This window comes from Cryptosporidium hominis, assembly GCF_000006425.1.
Source record: "Cryptosporidium hominis TU502 chromosome 6 CHRO016170, whole genome shotgun sequence".
Taxonomy (NCBI): Eukaryota; Apicomplexa; class Conoidasida; order Eucoccidiorida; family Cryptosporidiidae; genus Cryptosporidium; species Cryptosporidium hominis.
This window is the reverse complement of record NW_667298.1, coordinates 1-14,810: the sequence shown is the minus strand read 5'-3', so window position 1 is coordinate 14,810 and position 14,810 is coordinate 1. Positions and strand designations below refer to the sequence as shown.

The 14,810-nt window shown below is 32.4% G+C and overlaps 6 protein-coding genes across 6 annotated transcripts; 4 read left to right on the top strand and 2 right to left on the bottom strand.

Annotated features, from left to right (window-relative positions):
- Chro.60565 (hypothetical protein) lies at window positions 1–1,227 on the bottom strand (the record flags this gene model as incomplete). Its single annotated transcript, XM_661607.1, has 1 exon — window positions 1–1,227. A coding segment is annotated over one exon (1,227 nt), but the record flags the coding sequence as incomplete, so codon positions are not given.
- A 1,816-nt stretch (window positions 1,228–3,043) lies between these two features.
- Chro.60564 (transporter) lies at window positions 3,044–4,384 on the top strand. Its single annotated transcript, XM_661606.1, has 1 exon — window positions 3,044–4,384. One exon carries the CDS (start codon window positions 3,044–3,046, stop codon window positions 4,382–4,384), a length of 1,341 nt encoding a protein of 446 aa, XP_666698.1.
- A 333-nt stretch (window positions 4,385–4,717) lies between these two features.
- Chro.60563 (cryptopain precursor) lies at window positions 4,718–5,923 on the top strand. Its single annotated transcript, XM_661605.1, has 1 exon — window positions 4,718–5,923. The coding sequence occupies one exon, from the start codon at window positions 4,718–4,720 to the stop codon at window positions 5,921–5,923; it is 1,206 nt and encodes a 401-aa protein (XP_666697.1).
- Window positions 5,924–6,506: 583 nt separating this feature from the next.
- Chro.60562 (hypothetical protein) lies at window positions 6,507–8,198 on the top strand. The annotated part of the gene is made up of 1 exon (XM_661604.1): window positions 6,507–8,198. One exon carries the CDS (start codon window positions 6,507–6,509, stop codon window positions 8,196–8,198), a length of 1,692 nt encoding a protein of 563 aa, XP_666696.1.
- A 306-nt stretch (window positions 8,199–8,504) lies between these two features.
- Chro.60561 (DEAD/DEAH box helicase) lies at window positions 8,505–10,541 on the top strand. The annotated part of the gene is made up of 1 exon (XM_661603.1): window positions 8,505–10,541. One exon carries the CDS (start codon window positions 8,505–8,507, stop codon window positions 10,539–10,541), a length of 2,037 nt encoding a protein of 678 aa, XP_666695.1.
- Window positions 10,542–10,735: 194 nt separating this feature from the next.
- On the bottom strand, window positions 10,736–12,394 carry Chro.60560 (guanine nucleotide-binding protein). Its single annotated transcript, XM_661602.1, has 1 exon — window positions 10,736–12,394. The coding sequence occupies one exon, from the start codon at window positions 12,392–12,394 to the stop codon at window positions 10,736–10,738; it is 1,659 nt and encodes a 552-aa protein (XP_666694.1).
- Between the last annotated feature and the right edge of the window lie 2,416 nt (window positions 12,395–14,810).

Genomic DNA, 14,810 nt, shown 5'->3' with positions numbered 1-14,810 from the left:
TAATGGCTCTTGAACCATTTTATTCTTTTCATAGTCGATTAGGCTATTATTTAATAAATTCTTATTTCTATCAAAGTAGCCATTCCATGCAAATCTTCCAAAATCATAGTTTGGTAATAGTGACGAAGGATCTGTATTGTCATTTAATCCTTCATTACATGGAAAATTTAAGCCTATTGCATTATAAGGAGGTGGAGGAATATTCACATTATCTCTAGCATGAGCAACTTCGTCTCCATCTATAACTTTAGGAAACGCACTTCTTGTATTCGGAGAAGCACCTCTAGCTCTATCGACTTCCTTTCTCTGAAAATCTCTATTGACAGTTTTACGAGCATCATTCTTAAATCCTGTTGAAGCAATGTGATTTTGAGAATGTAGAGGGGTCTCACACCCTGTTGATGGTGTAACAGGAGACTCATTTGTATTGTTTATAGGAGTTAACTCTCCCTTTAATAATTCATTATTTGTAAATTGTCTATTTTGACTATTAGAATTTGCCTTGTTATGATTAAGACCACTTCCCCTACCACCCTTTTTAGGTGAGTTATTTGTACTTGATGCAGATATTTGAGATTTATTCCTTAAAGAATATTTACTATTTTGACTCTTTGTTTGATCCATTACAGGCGCTAGACTTGAAGCGGCCATATTTGAATGTAAAGGAGAATTTGATGGAGATATTGGGGAAGTTGTAACGTTACTTATTATAGCCTCCTTATTCCTTATAATTATAGAGTCATTCAAATCTTCGGATAAATCAATTTCATTGAATTTATTACAATCATGGACAAGTCTTTGACGTTCAATTACTTCTGGTCCTTGTACTGGGTCAAATTCTATAGTTTCTGGATTTCTTAATTCATCTAAGCCATGAGCAAATGGACAATAATGTTTTGTACATAACGGATATTCCCGACATAATTGAGTCTTATATACTAAAACATGATACATTTGCTCCTCTTTTGTATGAGAAAACATACACATTCTGCCTCTTTGGCAATAGTTCTTAACACGCATCTTCTTATTCTCATTCTGGAAAACTACATTAGGACATAAGTTCGGTCTATACGCATATTCGTAAGGATTTCTACGATGCCAGGAAAGACAATGTGAAAAAGGACATCTCTCGTCAAGCTCGCATACTCCATGTAAAGCCTTTCTCTCACATATTCTTGTCCTGAAACGTGAAAGTTCAGTCATACTCATATTCTGGCTCAAAGGCATTTTTTCAATACTCTTTATAAATATTAACAATACTATTTAATATATTAAAACAATAAACTTAGATATTCAGTTGTTGAAGCTCAATTGTTGAAAATATATATATTCCGTTTCTCTGAAGAAAGTCTTTGGTCAAAGAACATAATATTACACTTGGAACTGTTATATTTAAGCGTTAAGTAGTGAACTCTTACTCCTCGTCTCAAATTCGTCGGAAAAATTTAAATCGACCTTTTGTAACCTGATGGTTACCCAACAGGATTATTTTTCGACCGACGATTTTATGTTATGTCTCATTAAAATGTCAGATAATAACACGTATAGTGCGACCTAGGCAGTTATACTGGGTCCATAGTTATCCTGTATCGTCCATTATAGTCTAATTATACATATCCAAGATTGGAGAGACGCGGGAAGCTCATATGACGTATTATTTCTTGTGATTTTGAGGAACATATCAGTGTTTGTCTATTGTTGGATATCGAATAATACGTATTAATTTGTGTATATTTTATATTTTTAAATGAGGCAATTTACCATTTTGGTGTGAAAATAAATTTTTTTTCAAAAGATATCGCTCTTTGATTATTCGAAAATATGCTGGCTGTTGGCGCCAAATAGATTTATTAAAAGTATAATGTGAATAAATAATTTTTAATAGTAAAAAAAAAAAAAATAAAAACAATAAAAATAGATTGTGTTCAATTGCATATAGCTTAGACGTTTTAAGAATGTTAAAGTGTGAGTTCGAGGTCTTTGGTAAAGTCCAGGGTGTTTCTTTTAGGAAATACACTTTTCTTAAGGCTAATGAACTTAACGTCTTTGGATGGTGCAAAAATACCTCTTCTGGTACGGTTATTGGCGAGTTGGAGGGAGATGAAGATTCTGTTATCAAAATGTATGTTTAATTATACAAACACTAGTATTATTTAATGCTTGTCTTTAGGATTGATTTTTTGGAAAGGGAAGGTAGTCCCGGTTCTACAATTGAGAAGTGCGTAGTCTCCAATCGTCGTACTGTGGAAGAACACGCATTTAACTCATTTAGAATAAGATGTGATGCTTAAATTTTGAGTATGTCTTTTGATTCGCTTCCACCATCGGGTTTATGGGAAAAGACGGTTATCGATTGTCCTTTATTGGCTCAAATAATATAAATATTGAGCTCCTTATTGTTCTGAACTGGACAATTTGGCTTGATACAAATAGCCTTAGGCAGATACTTTCCTTAGCCAATTTCAAAAACTATACATATTTAAAGTAGAAGCTTCTATGAGACTATATACCTATAATTTTTGAGTTTTTATTTTCAATATTCGCAACTGATGAATATGGCTCAAATTTTCCCGCCTAATTATTTATAAATTGCATGCAATGTATTTCATAATAATAAAGACGGAACTACTAAAGGTGGGGAAATTGGGAATTAGAATGGATGTTTATTGGATTTGGTATACATACAATTAATAAAAGATAGTATTTACTGTGTATTTGTATGGAGGAGAAATTAAGAAAAGTGGAAATAATGGAAATTTAGGGTTTGATAAGGAAATCAAACCTTAGTATATTTTTTTTTAGAATTTGCTTTCAAAAAGATAAAAAATATAATAAATGCATGCAAAACTAATCACCGTTGCATGCAGGAAATCAAATTAGAATTTGTAGTTGGGATGCCTAGAAACATAGAAATTAAAAGCTAAATAACTTTTGTTAATGCATTTCTTTTTTCATGTATAGATTACTGGTTTTAATAAGTTGAGATATATTCAGACAATTAAAGAGATTACTTTTGTTGGAAGGTTAATCAGTTCATACTAATATGAATGGCTCAGGAAGGGAGTTATTGTTAGGGAGTGAGGGCGAAAATGAGCAAATTCAAATAATAACATTAATAAAAAATGGAATGAGTGCACTTAACGAAGGAGTTATTAAACCATGCAGAGAGAACTTTTTTCTGATAGTTTGCATGATGAGCCTCTTGATTTCTTCTGTATTTAACTCAGTATTTTTCAAGAAAATGACTTCAGCAATGCCAAACCATGTTTGGTTTTTAACACAGTTAACTTCTGCTTTATATATCCCATTATTTGGATTGGTATTACTGATTTTTTACTTTAGAGGTGAGCTTTCAAGAGATAATTTAGAGTTTCCAATATCAAAATTTTGGATGATGGGATTTTTTGACGCATTTAGCAGTATCTTAACTTTACTTGCAAGCACTCACACATCAGGAGTGATGCAGGTAGTTCTTGGACAAATGTGCACTCCAATAACTCTGGTTATGCTTTCATCGATATGTAAGGATCGATTTCATAAGTTACAATATATTGGAGCAACGGTTATGGTGATGGGCATATTTATAGTAAAGTCGACATTAATATTAGGGATAAGAAAAAGTAGCGGAGCAGAAAATTCAAATCAGTTGATATTCAATATTCTATTTGTAATTGCATGTATTCCAGCTTCAGCCAGTTCAGTTTACAAAGACCTCTCATTTAGAGAATACTCATCATTAAATGAGAATTATCTACAATTTTGCGTTGCAGTCACTCAAGTGATCATAGGATTTATATTGGTACCAATCAATAGTTTGTCTATTCTTGGTCCTCAGAAAATAGAGATGAATCAAATTCCTTCTTTATTATTTGATGGAGCAAATTGTCTTTTTTTGAAGAGAAACTCAATCACTGAAAGCTGTGGAGGAGAATTACAAAGACCATGTGATAACTGTAATTCAGCACAATTTCCTGTCTTAATATATTTTATTGCAAATGTAATTTGCAATGTTTTCAGTGTATTAGTATTGAAGCATGGGACTGCTTCAACAGGATTTATTGTCTCAACTCTAAGATTGCCAGTTACTACTTTGGTATTTTTTTCTCCAAGATTAGTAGGGAAAGAAGCAACTGAGCCGAAAGTGCAAGACTTAATTGGGATACTTATTTTAATTCTAGGATTAATTCTCTATAGACTTGGATCAGTGAAAATTAATCAGGAGGAAGAGGAAATACAGACGGAAGAGGAACCAGAAAGAGATTACTACGAATTAAGTTCAGTGACATATTCCAAAGAAACAATTGATAAAATTAAAAGTAATACTTCGTCAACTACTTGTTCCTTTAATATAGAATATGATTCATCTCATTTCCATAGTTCATAACTAATTAGCAATTATTTTCAGAATTTAATTCATTTTAAAAGGATGAAAATTCTTTTATTTTTTTTTAATGATTTATAGAACTTCCGAATTTCTCAATGTATTACTAATTAGTAGAAAGTATGTCTTATTTTCATGTGGATAAATGAATTATTTTCTCTATACCGGCATTTGCATGCAATTTTGTATGACTAAAATGTAAATAATTATTTGCATGCAATTATGTGGGCATGTCATAGTTTTTCAAGAATAATAATAAGATGACATGACAAGATATTCAAGAAAATTTGATGATTATATGTTGAAGTTAATCGAACTAAAAAGTAATTAAGTAAAATGGACATAGGAAACAACGTGGAAGAACATCAGGAATATATTTCTGGACCATACATTGCATTAATTAATGGCACTACTCAACAAAGGGAGCCGAATAAAAAGTTGAAAAACATAATAATTGCAACGTTGATTGCAATCTTTATAGTTTTGGTTGTTACTGTATCTTTGTATATTACTAATAACACCAGTGACAAAATTGACGATTTCGTACCTGGGGATTATGTTGATCCAGCAACTAGGGAGTATAGAAAGAGTTTTGAGGAGTTCAAAAAGAAATACAACAAAACATATAGCTCTATGGAGGAGGAAAATCAAAGATTTGAAATTTATAAGCAAAATATGAACTTTATTAAAACAACAAATAGCCAAGGATTCAGTTATGTATTAGAAATGAATGAATTTGGTGATTTGTCGAAAGAAGAGTTTATGGCAAGATTCACAGGATATATAAAAGATTCCAAAGATGATGAAAGGGTATTTAAGTCAAGTAGAGTCTCAGCAAGCGAATTAGAAGAGGAGTTTGTTCCCCCAAATTCTATTAATTGGGTAGAAGCTGGGTGCGTAAATCCAATAAGAAATCAAAAGAATTGTGGGTCATGTTGGGCTTTCTCTGCTGTTGCAGCTTTGGAGGGAGCAACGTGTGCTCAAACAAACCGAGGATTACCAAGCTTGAGTGAACAACAATTTGTTGATTGCAGTAAACAAAATGGCAACTTTGGATGTGATGGAGGAACAATGGGATTGGCTTTTCAGTATGCAATTAAGAACAAATATTTATGTACTAATGATGATTACCCTTACTTTGCTGAGGAAAAAACATGTATGGATTCATTTTGCGAGAATTATATAGAGATTCCTGTAAAAGCCTACAAATATGTATTTCCGAGAAATATTAATACATTAAAGACTGCTTTGGCTAAGTATGGGCCAATTTCAGTTGCAATTCAGGCCGATCAAACCCCTTTCCAGTTTTATAAAAGTGGAGTATTTGATGCTCCTTGTGGAACCAAGGTTAATCATGGAGTTGTTCTAGTTGGATATGATATGGATGAAGATACTAATAAAGAATATTGGCTAGTAAGAAACAGCTGGGGCGAGGCGTGGGGAGAGAAAGGATACATCAAGCTAGCTCTTCATTCTGGAAAGAAGGGAACATGTGGTATATTGGTTGAGCCAGTGTATCCAGTGATTAATCAATCAATATAAGCATTTCAGTGTTTGACTAAGTAATTCTAATATATTTCAGCATTCTCAGAGATAATTTTAGTTCAAATGAACAATCTATTCATATATATATAAGCATTCCATACTTAATTATTTATTGATTTTAATAAAATGTTTGGCTATAGAAAGCAGTCAAGATAATTTATGGATGTTCTATTGTTCTTACTTCAATACTAATCCTTTAAATCAAAAAAAAAGCCAACAAAGCCGACTAATTAAACTTTAAATCCCTAAATAATTGGCAAATTCTTATTAATTTCAATTATTGAATATTCAAAAATTCAATTTTGCCCCTCTGCATAAGCCTGCTGCATGTAAGCGAGTACGTAAAGTATATTATACGTGTAGGTTTTTATTGACCACATGAAAATAAATTGGAATAAAAAATATAAAAAAGGGAAAAAATAATTATTAAGAATTAAAAAGGTAACAATCAGGTATAAAAAAAATATATGTAGAATGGACAATTAAAATCATTGAATGATTAAGTTAGGAAAGGAACGAAATGCTCAAACTAAGGCTTTAAATTGAAAGTGAAGAATTGTATGAAATAAAGTGAGAAACCATGAAAAATTCATGTAAAGTAACTAAAACAGGTCAAAAATGCATAAACTTGACAGAAAGCCACTTCAAAGAGATAGTTTCAGAGTTGGAGAATGCAGCTCATATCATTACAAACCAAAAAAGTGAGATTGAATCTTTAGAAATGGCATTAAGTGCGTCCAGAGATGAGATTGAGCTTTTACAGGAAAGTGATAGGGCTTTAAAAAAAGAGAAAAAGAAATTAGCGATGGATAGTCAGAAAATTTCAAGTGCTTTAAGTAATGAAATTGAAACACTTAAAATGGAGTTACAACATACACAAAAGCAGGTGGAGGTTTGGAAAGGCCGAACAAGTGAATCAAAAGCTTCCTTAAGGAAGTTCTTAGAGTCAACAATCATGGATTCAGGTGAAGATTCAATCAATAATGGAACATACATAGAAAGTTATGAAAGTACAATAATGAATTTAAAGAATCAGTTGGATGAACGATTATTAAGAATTGAACAGTTGGAAATGAATTATCAAAATGTTAATTTGGAAAGAGACGAACTTTCTAGTGAAGTTGCTAGTTTGAAAGCCAAGAATAAGGCAAACGAATATGAATTGCGTGAATTAAGAGAAAAACAAAGAAAAGAAGAAAATGAGAGAAAACGTTTCAGTATGCGTGAAGAAAAGTTATCTCACGAAATTGATAGTTTATGTAAGAAATATAATGCAGAAATTGATGAGTTACAAAAAAAGAATATCTTATTAAATGATGAGATATGGGAATTAAATCGCATTATTAAGAGTAATAATAATAGCATTAAGGAATTACAGGATCAAAATTCAAATAATAAAAAGTATTATGAATACTATATTGCAGGTAAAAAAGTGGAAGATTTTATTACTAGTAAGATTTCAGATTTTGAATCTTCTGTGAGAATACAGTTAACGGCATTAACAAACTTGGTGAATAAATTTGAGAAGAATAAGATGATAAAGAAGAATCATCATTCAATCAAGGGACAACAAAACCATCCTGTTCATACTGGAAGAATTACAACGGAAATTCAATCATTTGTTCCAGTAATTTTAGGCGAAAACCAAAAATTGGATACTTCTGAAATGGAAGAAATTAATCCAGGAAGAAGGAATCAAGAAAATCATTCATCTAATTTAAGATTATTTGAGAATGATGATTCTTTGATAAATAATAATCCATTAACAATAGCAACAACAGCATCTTCTGGAATTATTACGGCTAATAACAGTCAATGTGTAAGTAACAACAATTCAAATTCTCCTTTCATCTTGCCACAATCACATTCAAAATCTGTGGATTTAAATTCTTTACAAGGTTCAAATACAGTCCAACAGAACGATTTTACTAACAATGAAAATATTTCCTATCAAGAATTGGCCGAAAATATTCCCCCAAATTATTCAGAATTAGTAAAAGAAACTATGAAAGTTTTAACTCAAGCTTCCAAAGATCACCAATCTATTCTAGAGAAGATTCAGTACCTCTCAGATAATATTGACGACGACCAGGTAATCAATCAAGCTCAATATTACCAAAATAACAGTAAAGTCCTACAGGATGAAAATGCTTTTGAAAATGGCGCTTACTATTCAATTGGGAAGGAGGAGATCTACATTAATAGAAAGCAGTCAATTGAGGATGATAATTGTTCAGAATCAAGTATCATTTCATTTCTAAGTGAGCTTTAATGAACAATGTCAAGAAACTCATTGAGGATTAGAAATACATATATATATATATATATATATATATTACATATATATATACGTTTAGCGAGTCAATATAATATATACCTCTATTTCACTAGATAATACATAATTTTATTATATATTTATTATTTTGAAAATTTTCATCCTTAAAAATTAGTGCCGGTGGCCATAGGCCGGCACATCATAAAATTAGGCGGGAAAAATGTGCCGCTTATGACTCTTAAGGACGGGATAGTAGTGATTATGTCATTATTGACAGGAAGAACAAAGTAAAAGGAAAGCAATATGGATCATAAGAAAAGAAAGTTGGAGAGTGAGGTAGATGGCTCAATAGATAGGTTCCTATTAAGCGATGAGAGTAGGGAGATTTTGAGGAGTAGAGGTATTGAGAGATTATTTCCTATTCAGGCTCAGTCATTCGAGTCTATATATGGTAAGAAGGATGTATTAGGGAAAGCAAAAACTGGGACAGGTAAGACATTGGCATTTGTTCTTCCAGTCATTGAGAGGCTGTTAAAGAAGGGTAAATTTGATCCAAATAAACATGGCAGGCGTCCGTTAGTTTTAGTTTTACTTCCAACAAGAGAATTAGCACAACAGGTATCAAATGAATTTGAGTTAATGAAGGGAAAGGATAGGTATAAAGTTTGTAGCGTATATGGTGGTTCTCCAGAATATCCTCAAATTCAGGAAATAAAGAAGGGAGTTGATATTGTTGTAGGATGTCCAGGAAGAGTTTTAGATTTTATTGAGCGTGGTATTTTAAATGTTAGTAAAATATCAGTGCTAACATTGGATGAGGCTGATAAGATGTTGGAGATGGGGTTTAAAGAGACTGTTGATAAGATTATTGACTGCGTTAGAAAAGAAACGGGAGATGGAGAAACACATAGTAGACAAAATAAATTTCAAGTATTACTATTCAGTGCTACTGTACCTCCTTGGGTAAAGAACATTTTAACTGAGATTATGTCAAGTGATACTGTTACAGTAGATGTGACTCATATTTCAATTCATGGAGAGGAGGAGGATGAGGCAGCAGCTAGAAGTAGGATTAGGCATTTGGCAATACAGTGTGCATATCCTCAAAGAACTGGTTTATTAGGAGATATTATAACAATGTATGCGGGAATTAATGGAAAATGTATTATATTTACAGAAACAAAGCAAACAGCTAATGAAATAGCCATGAGAAGTGAGATTAGTAAGATGTGTCAGGTATTACATGGTGATATACAACAAAATCAAAGAGAAATAGCTTTACAAGCTTTTAAAGAAGGAAGGTATCGTTGTTTAGTAGCAACAGATGTTGCAGCAAGAGGATTACACATTGATGATGTTGCAGTAGTAATACAATTAGCCCCTCCACGTGATATTGATACTTATATACATAGATCAGGAAGAACAGGAAGAGCAGGAAAGTTCGGAACTGCTATAATGTTTTGTAATATGTCAGATTATCCATTCTTATCAAGCATTGAGAAGGCGAGTAAGATAAGTTTTCAAAGAATTGGTGTACCTCAATATGAAGAGATTTTACAGAAGACTGCTGATTCTATAGGTAAGGATTTATTAGAAAAAGACATACCTTCAGCAATGTTGGATTGTGTTAGAGATCCTGCTAAGCATATCATTCAAGGTTTATGGAGAAAGCTAACAGGTAAGGCATCTAGAAAAAGGAATAGATTAGGTAATTCTGATGATGAGGAAACTGAAGCTGAGTCAAATATTAATGATAATGATATGGATGATGATATGCCAGAGATTCCGGATTGTGCTGTAAGAGCTTTAAGTCATTGTTTATTAGAGTTAACAGGTATAAACAATGATCTAAAGAAGATTCCTCATCGCTCAGTATTGAATGGTAGAGAAGATTTTAAGAGCTATATGATTACTTTTAATAGGCTTAAAGAGCCAATTGCAAGTAATAGTTACGTATGGAGATGTCTTAAGAGCAATTTAAGAGGTTGTGAGGGTTTAATAGAAAGAATACAATGTATGACGTTGTTAAAGAAAGGAGATGGTGCAGTTTTTGATGTTCCACTGGGTTCAATAAGGCAGTGGGAGAGTGCAATTTCTAACTTTACTCCAAAGAATAATAACGATTCAGGTTTCTTCCAGATTATTCCAGCTACAAGTAATTTGCCAGAGTTATCAATACCAGTTACTGATAATAATGCTGATTTTGGCCATAATGGCAGAATGAACAGCCAACATATTTCAAACAAGGTTGGATATAGACAATCAGGAGGTTCTAGAGGCGGAGGTTCTGGCTCAATGGGTTCCAGAGGTGGGTTCTCAAGGGGAGGAAGGCGTTTTTAAATGAATGAAGAATTTTAGAAATTAATAATTACAAAAAAAAGATATTTAGAGTTCCTATCTAGTTTTTTCTTTGGTAATTTTTTTTTTCTTTTCTTGCTTATTTGACTTGTTAATTTTGCCTCTATATATTATAAAATGCATGCAGTGCAAATTTTTCTGCATGCAAGCATATACCGGTGTTTCATTACGTGTGATTAATTTGTCCACATACGAATAGTTCCACTGTGGCATAATGAGGAGAATGAATTAAGATTTTGGCTGAAATGAATATGGTGGATATTGTCTGGGAGATTATTATTATTATTTCTATTAGAGAAATTGGACAAAGATGAGATAAGTTGCAGTTTGTGTTTATTGAAGAGTGAGAAAATGGAGAAATGGTTTTTGCTAAAGCAGGAGGCGTATTTTCCACTTTCATCAATTTGTAAAATCAGGTTAGAATTGTTAGGGAGTGTGGATAGTTCAAGAGAATCAAGAATTGCAGATTTTCTAAGATCCCAAAGGTGGATTTTATTGTCAAGGGAGGTAGAAAGCAGATAGTATCCATTATTTGAGAAGCAAAGGCTGGAGCTTCTGCTAATATTTGGGTCTTTATAGTCAATATTATTATTTTTGGTGAGGTATTCAAGGGATGAAATCTTCTCTAGATTTCTAATATCCCAAATATCAACAATATTCCCATTGGGTACAATTCCTCCAAGAATAAGGCCATCAGGATGTGGTTTGAGTTGTGAATATGAATGATTTTGTTCAAGTTGATGTAGGAAAAGTTGTTTTCTGGATTCCAGATCAAACATGGAAAACAGGCCTTTATTTGAAGAATTTGCAATTATATGCATTCCTAAAGGATGTTTTTCGAGTGAGTTGATAATGATATTTGATTCAAAAGAAGAGTTAAAATCCATGAGCGATAAGTTAAAAGATTCATGATCTTCTTGATTTCTAGAGAATATATGGATTTTATTTGAGTTTTGGAAGCAAGCAAGAACATTTAAGGAGAGGAGGAGCTGGCTAGTATCTTCAGATGAGTATTGACCTCCTGAATATTTTTCGATGGCAAAAATAGAAACAGCTTGTTCACAGTTTTGTGGATAACTTATAGGGATAGAAGATATCTCATTTCTATCAAATTCTATGTTTGATACAAGAATCTCGCCATTTTCCATTCCAGAAACATAAATTTGGTCATTGAAAGCTACTCCAACCTCTATGTTACAGTTCTCTTTGAGTTTTATTTCACTCTTTAATGAGAATTCTTTGACTTGTTCAGCAGGTATAAGGTCTGGGAAAGACTGTTTTTTTCGAATTGGTCGCATTTTATCCGAATATTCAGTAAAAAGGTCTATAACGTCTTCTGGGATATTAACAAAATTATCTTGTGCTCTAATCCTTTTACCTCCTCCACTTTGAAGACTAGTACTATTATATTCATCCTTCTCAAGAATACTATTCTGGATTTCAGCTAACCTACTAATGGCTTGGTCTTTTTCTCTGGTAATTCTGGCAATCACTCTACAGGCAGCATCATGTTGATAAAGACTATGAGTCAGTTGTGATTTGGTCTGTTCAAGCTCAGATCTAAGCTGGAACATCTCCATTGCCATTGCATCCCATTCTGTTCTAAGGGAGTCAAGAATACCTGGAATACTTGTATTTTTAATCAATCTTGGCTTTAAATTACTTTTGGACTTAACTTGAATCAAATCATCCAAAGAAAGCTCACTCTTTGTGATTGGACAGCTATTATTGCATCTTATGTACTCCTCTATGAGTCTTTTTTCAAAGATATATCCTGTCTTTGAGATCACAGGATCTTCAGGAGTAGTTCCTGAAATTGAGCAAATTAATGACATAATTTTCAAGTTTATGGAAACCTGGAAAAAAAAAGAAAAAAAAGCAACTTATTTTGTATATCTTGGCTAAGATTTCAAGCTTTCAATAATAAACGCAATATTTGTTAAGTTCTTAAATCCTTAAAATAGTACTTTATGGCAACAAAATCTTAACTTCTGCTAAACAAACCGTTTTCCCAATAACAACAAAAAAAACTCCTGCTTGATTTCTCTAAACTTTTCTCCCTTTCCTTTTAATCAACCTTTCTTTTCCTTCCCAAATCTTTATGCTTGCTATTCAACGTTTTGTTTTTTTTCAAAATTTTTTCTTGTTCCACTTTTTGATCTCCAATCTTTTCTATATTATTTTTGACTCAGGGAATTCCCGCCCAAATGTGGGGCGGTACCGGTATTACAAAAAATTATTTTAATTCTTAAAAAAAATTTGCATACCGGTTTACATGCAAAATCGTATTCGAGCATGTGGATGAAAAAAATGGTAAACATGCAAAAAGACACAGGTGCGTAAAAAATGTAGAATTTTGACAAAAATAGTCAAAGGGAAAATTTTTTCCAGGAATTAAAAGGAAGAATTGAAAATAAGTTTAGAATTTCAGTAAAAAAAGTTAGTAGAGAAATAGTACGATCAGTTGTAGAATTTTTAAATTGAAAATTCTACAAAAATAAATTGAAATAAGTCAGAAATTGAATAATGATAAGCTAAAGTTCTAAAGGAAAGTGAATTGAAATCTAAAGAAAAATAGTAAAGGAGGAGAAAAGTCAAATACATTTGTCTCAAATAACATCAAAAGAAAGGGGATTCAATTCAGCCTAATAAAATGAAAAAGGTAAATATTTTAAAGTTTTTGCCATATTTATTGGTATTTTTTCAAAAAAGGGTTTTTTGTAATATATTCAATACCAGCTCAATTTCAATTAATGTTGTTGAAGGTCGGAGCTCTGATTTAGAGTTAGTTATAAAAAACCCTGCAGACCAATCAGCAACTCCTGAAGTACAAGTTGTTGAGAAAGTATTTAGTCCATATATCATGAAACAACAAAAACCTCCAGAAGAAGATTATGAACAAGAACATATCCTTGGAGAATTCTCAGAAATGGGTAATATGGATGATGAAGATGATTATTATTATTACCAAGAAAAGGATTCAAATCAAGAATTTAATTCAGAAAAAGCCCCTAGAGGTCAAGGAAGGAGATCTAAAGTTATTCCAGGAAGGCTTATTATTAAGTATAAGGAAAAAGTCTTAAGTAAAGCTGTTAAAGAGTTGAAAGTTGCAGGAATTATGTCAAAAAATGGTCAATATCCTAAATTAGATGGTGTAGCATTCTTAACAAGAGTTGTTTCAGCTTTATCAGAATCTGCTGATGAGCTTGTTGGAATCAAATCTGCTACAGTTCTCGAAGCATTAGATATGATGATTGTTGAAGTATTTAACAATTCTAAAGCATCTGAATATATTTCAAAACTTTCTGCAAGCTTTTTACATAGTGATGAAGTTGAATATGTTGAACCAGATCAGGAAGTTAGGCTTGCAGATTTTGGAATTAGTTCAGATTCTGGAGCAATATATCCAAATGATCCCAAATTCTCTGAACAATGGGGAATGTATAATAGAGTTGCAAACACTGACTCGAAAGTTTTGATGGCATGGAAACATTTAGGCATTAATACATCCGCATCTAAAGGATCTGGAGCATATTACACTCCTGAAAACCATCCAAAAAGAGAAGTAATTGTTGCTGTTATAGATACTGGTGTAGATTTTACTCATCCAGATTTAGTTGAGAATATGTGGGTTAATGAAAAAGAGTTATATGGAAGACCAGGAGTTGATGATGATATGAATGGTTATGTTGATGATATATATGGCTATGATTTTGCAAATAATAGAGGATCACCAGTTGATGATGAAGGACACGGTACACATTGTGCAGGTACTATTGCGGCAAAAGGGAATAATCATGAAGGTATTTCTGGGATTAACTGGAAGGGAGTTAAGATTATGGCTCTTAAGTTTCTAAGAGGAAATGGAGTTGGTTTTCTAAGTGATAGTGTTAAAGCTATTAACTATGCTATTAAGATGGGAGCTAATATTTTATCTAACAGTTGGGGAGGAGGGTCATTTTCCCAGGCTACATATGATGCTATTAAGAGGAGTATTGATAAGAATATGCTCTTTGTTGTTGCAGCAGGTAATGATAGAAATAATAATGATATTAGACCAACTTATCCATCAGCTTACCAGCTTCCAAATGTATTATCTGTAGCTGCAATTGATATACATGGAAGACTTGGTATCTTTTCAAATTATGGGCATAGAAGTGTAGATATGGCAGCTCCAGGAGTAGATATATTATCTACTAGTGCCAATAAAGGTTATAAGAGGCTATCAGGGACTTCTATGGCATGTCCATT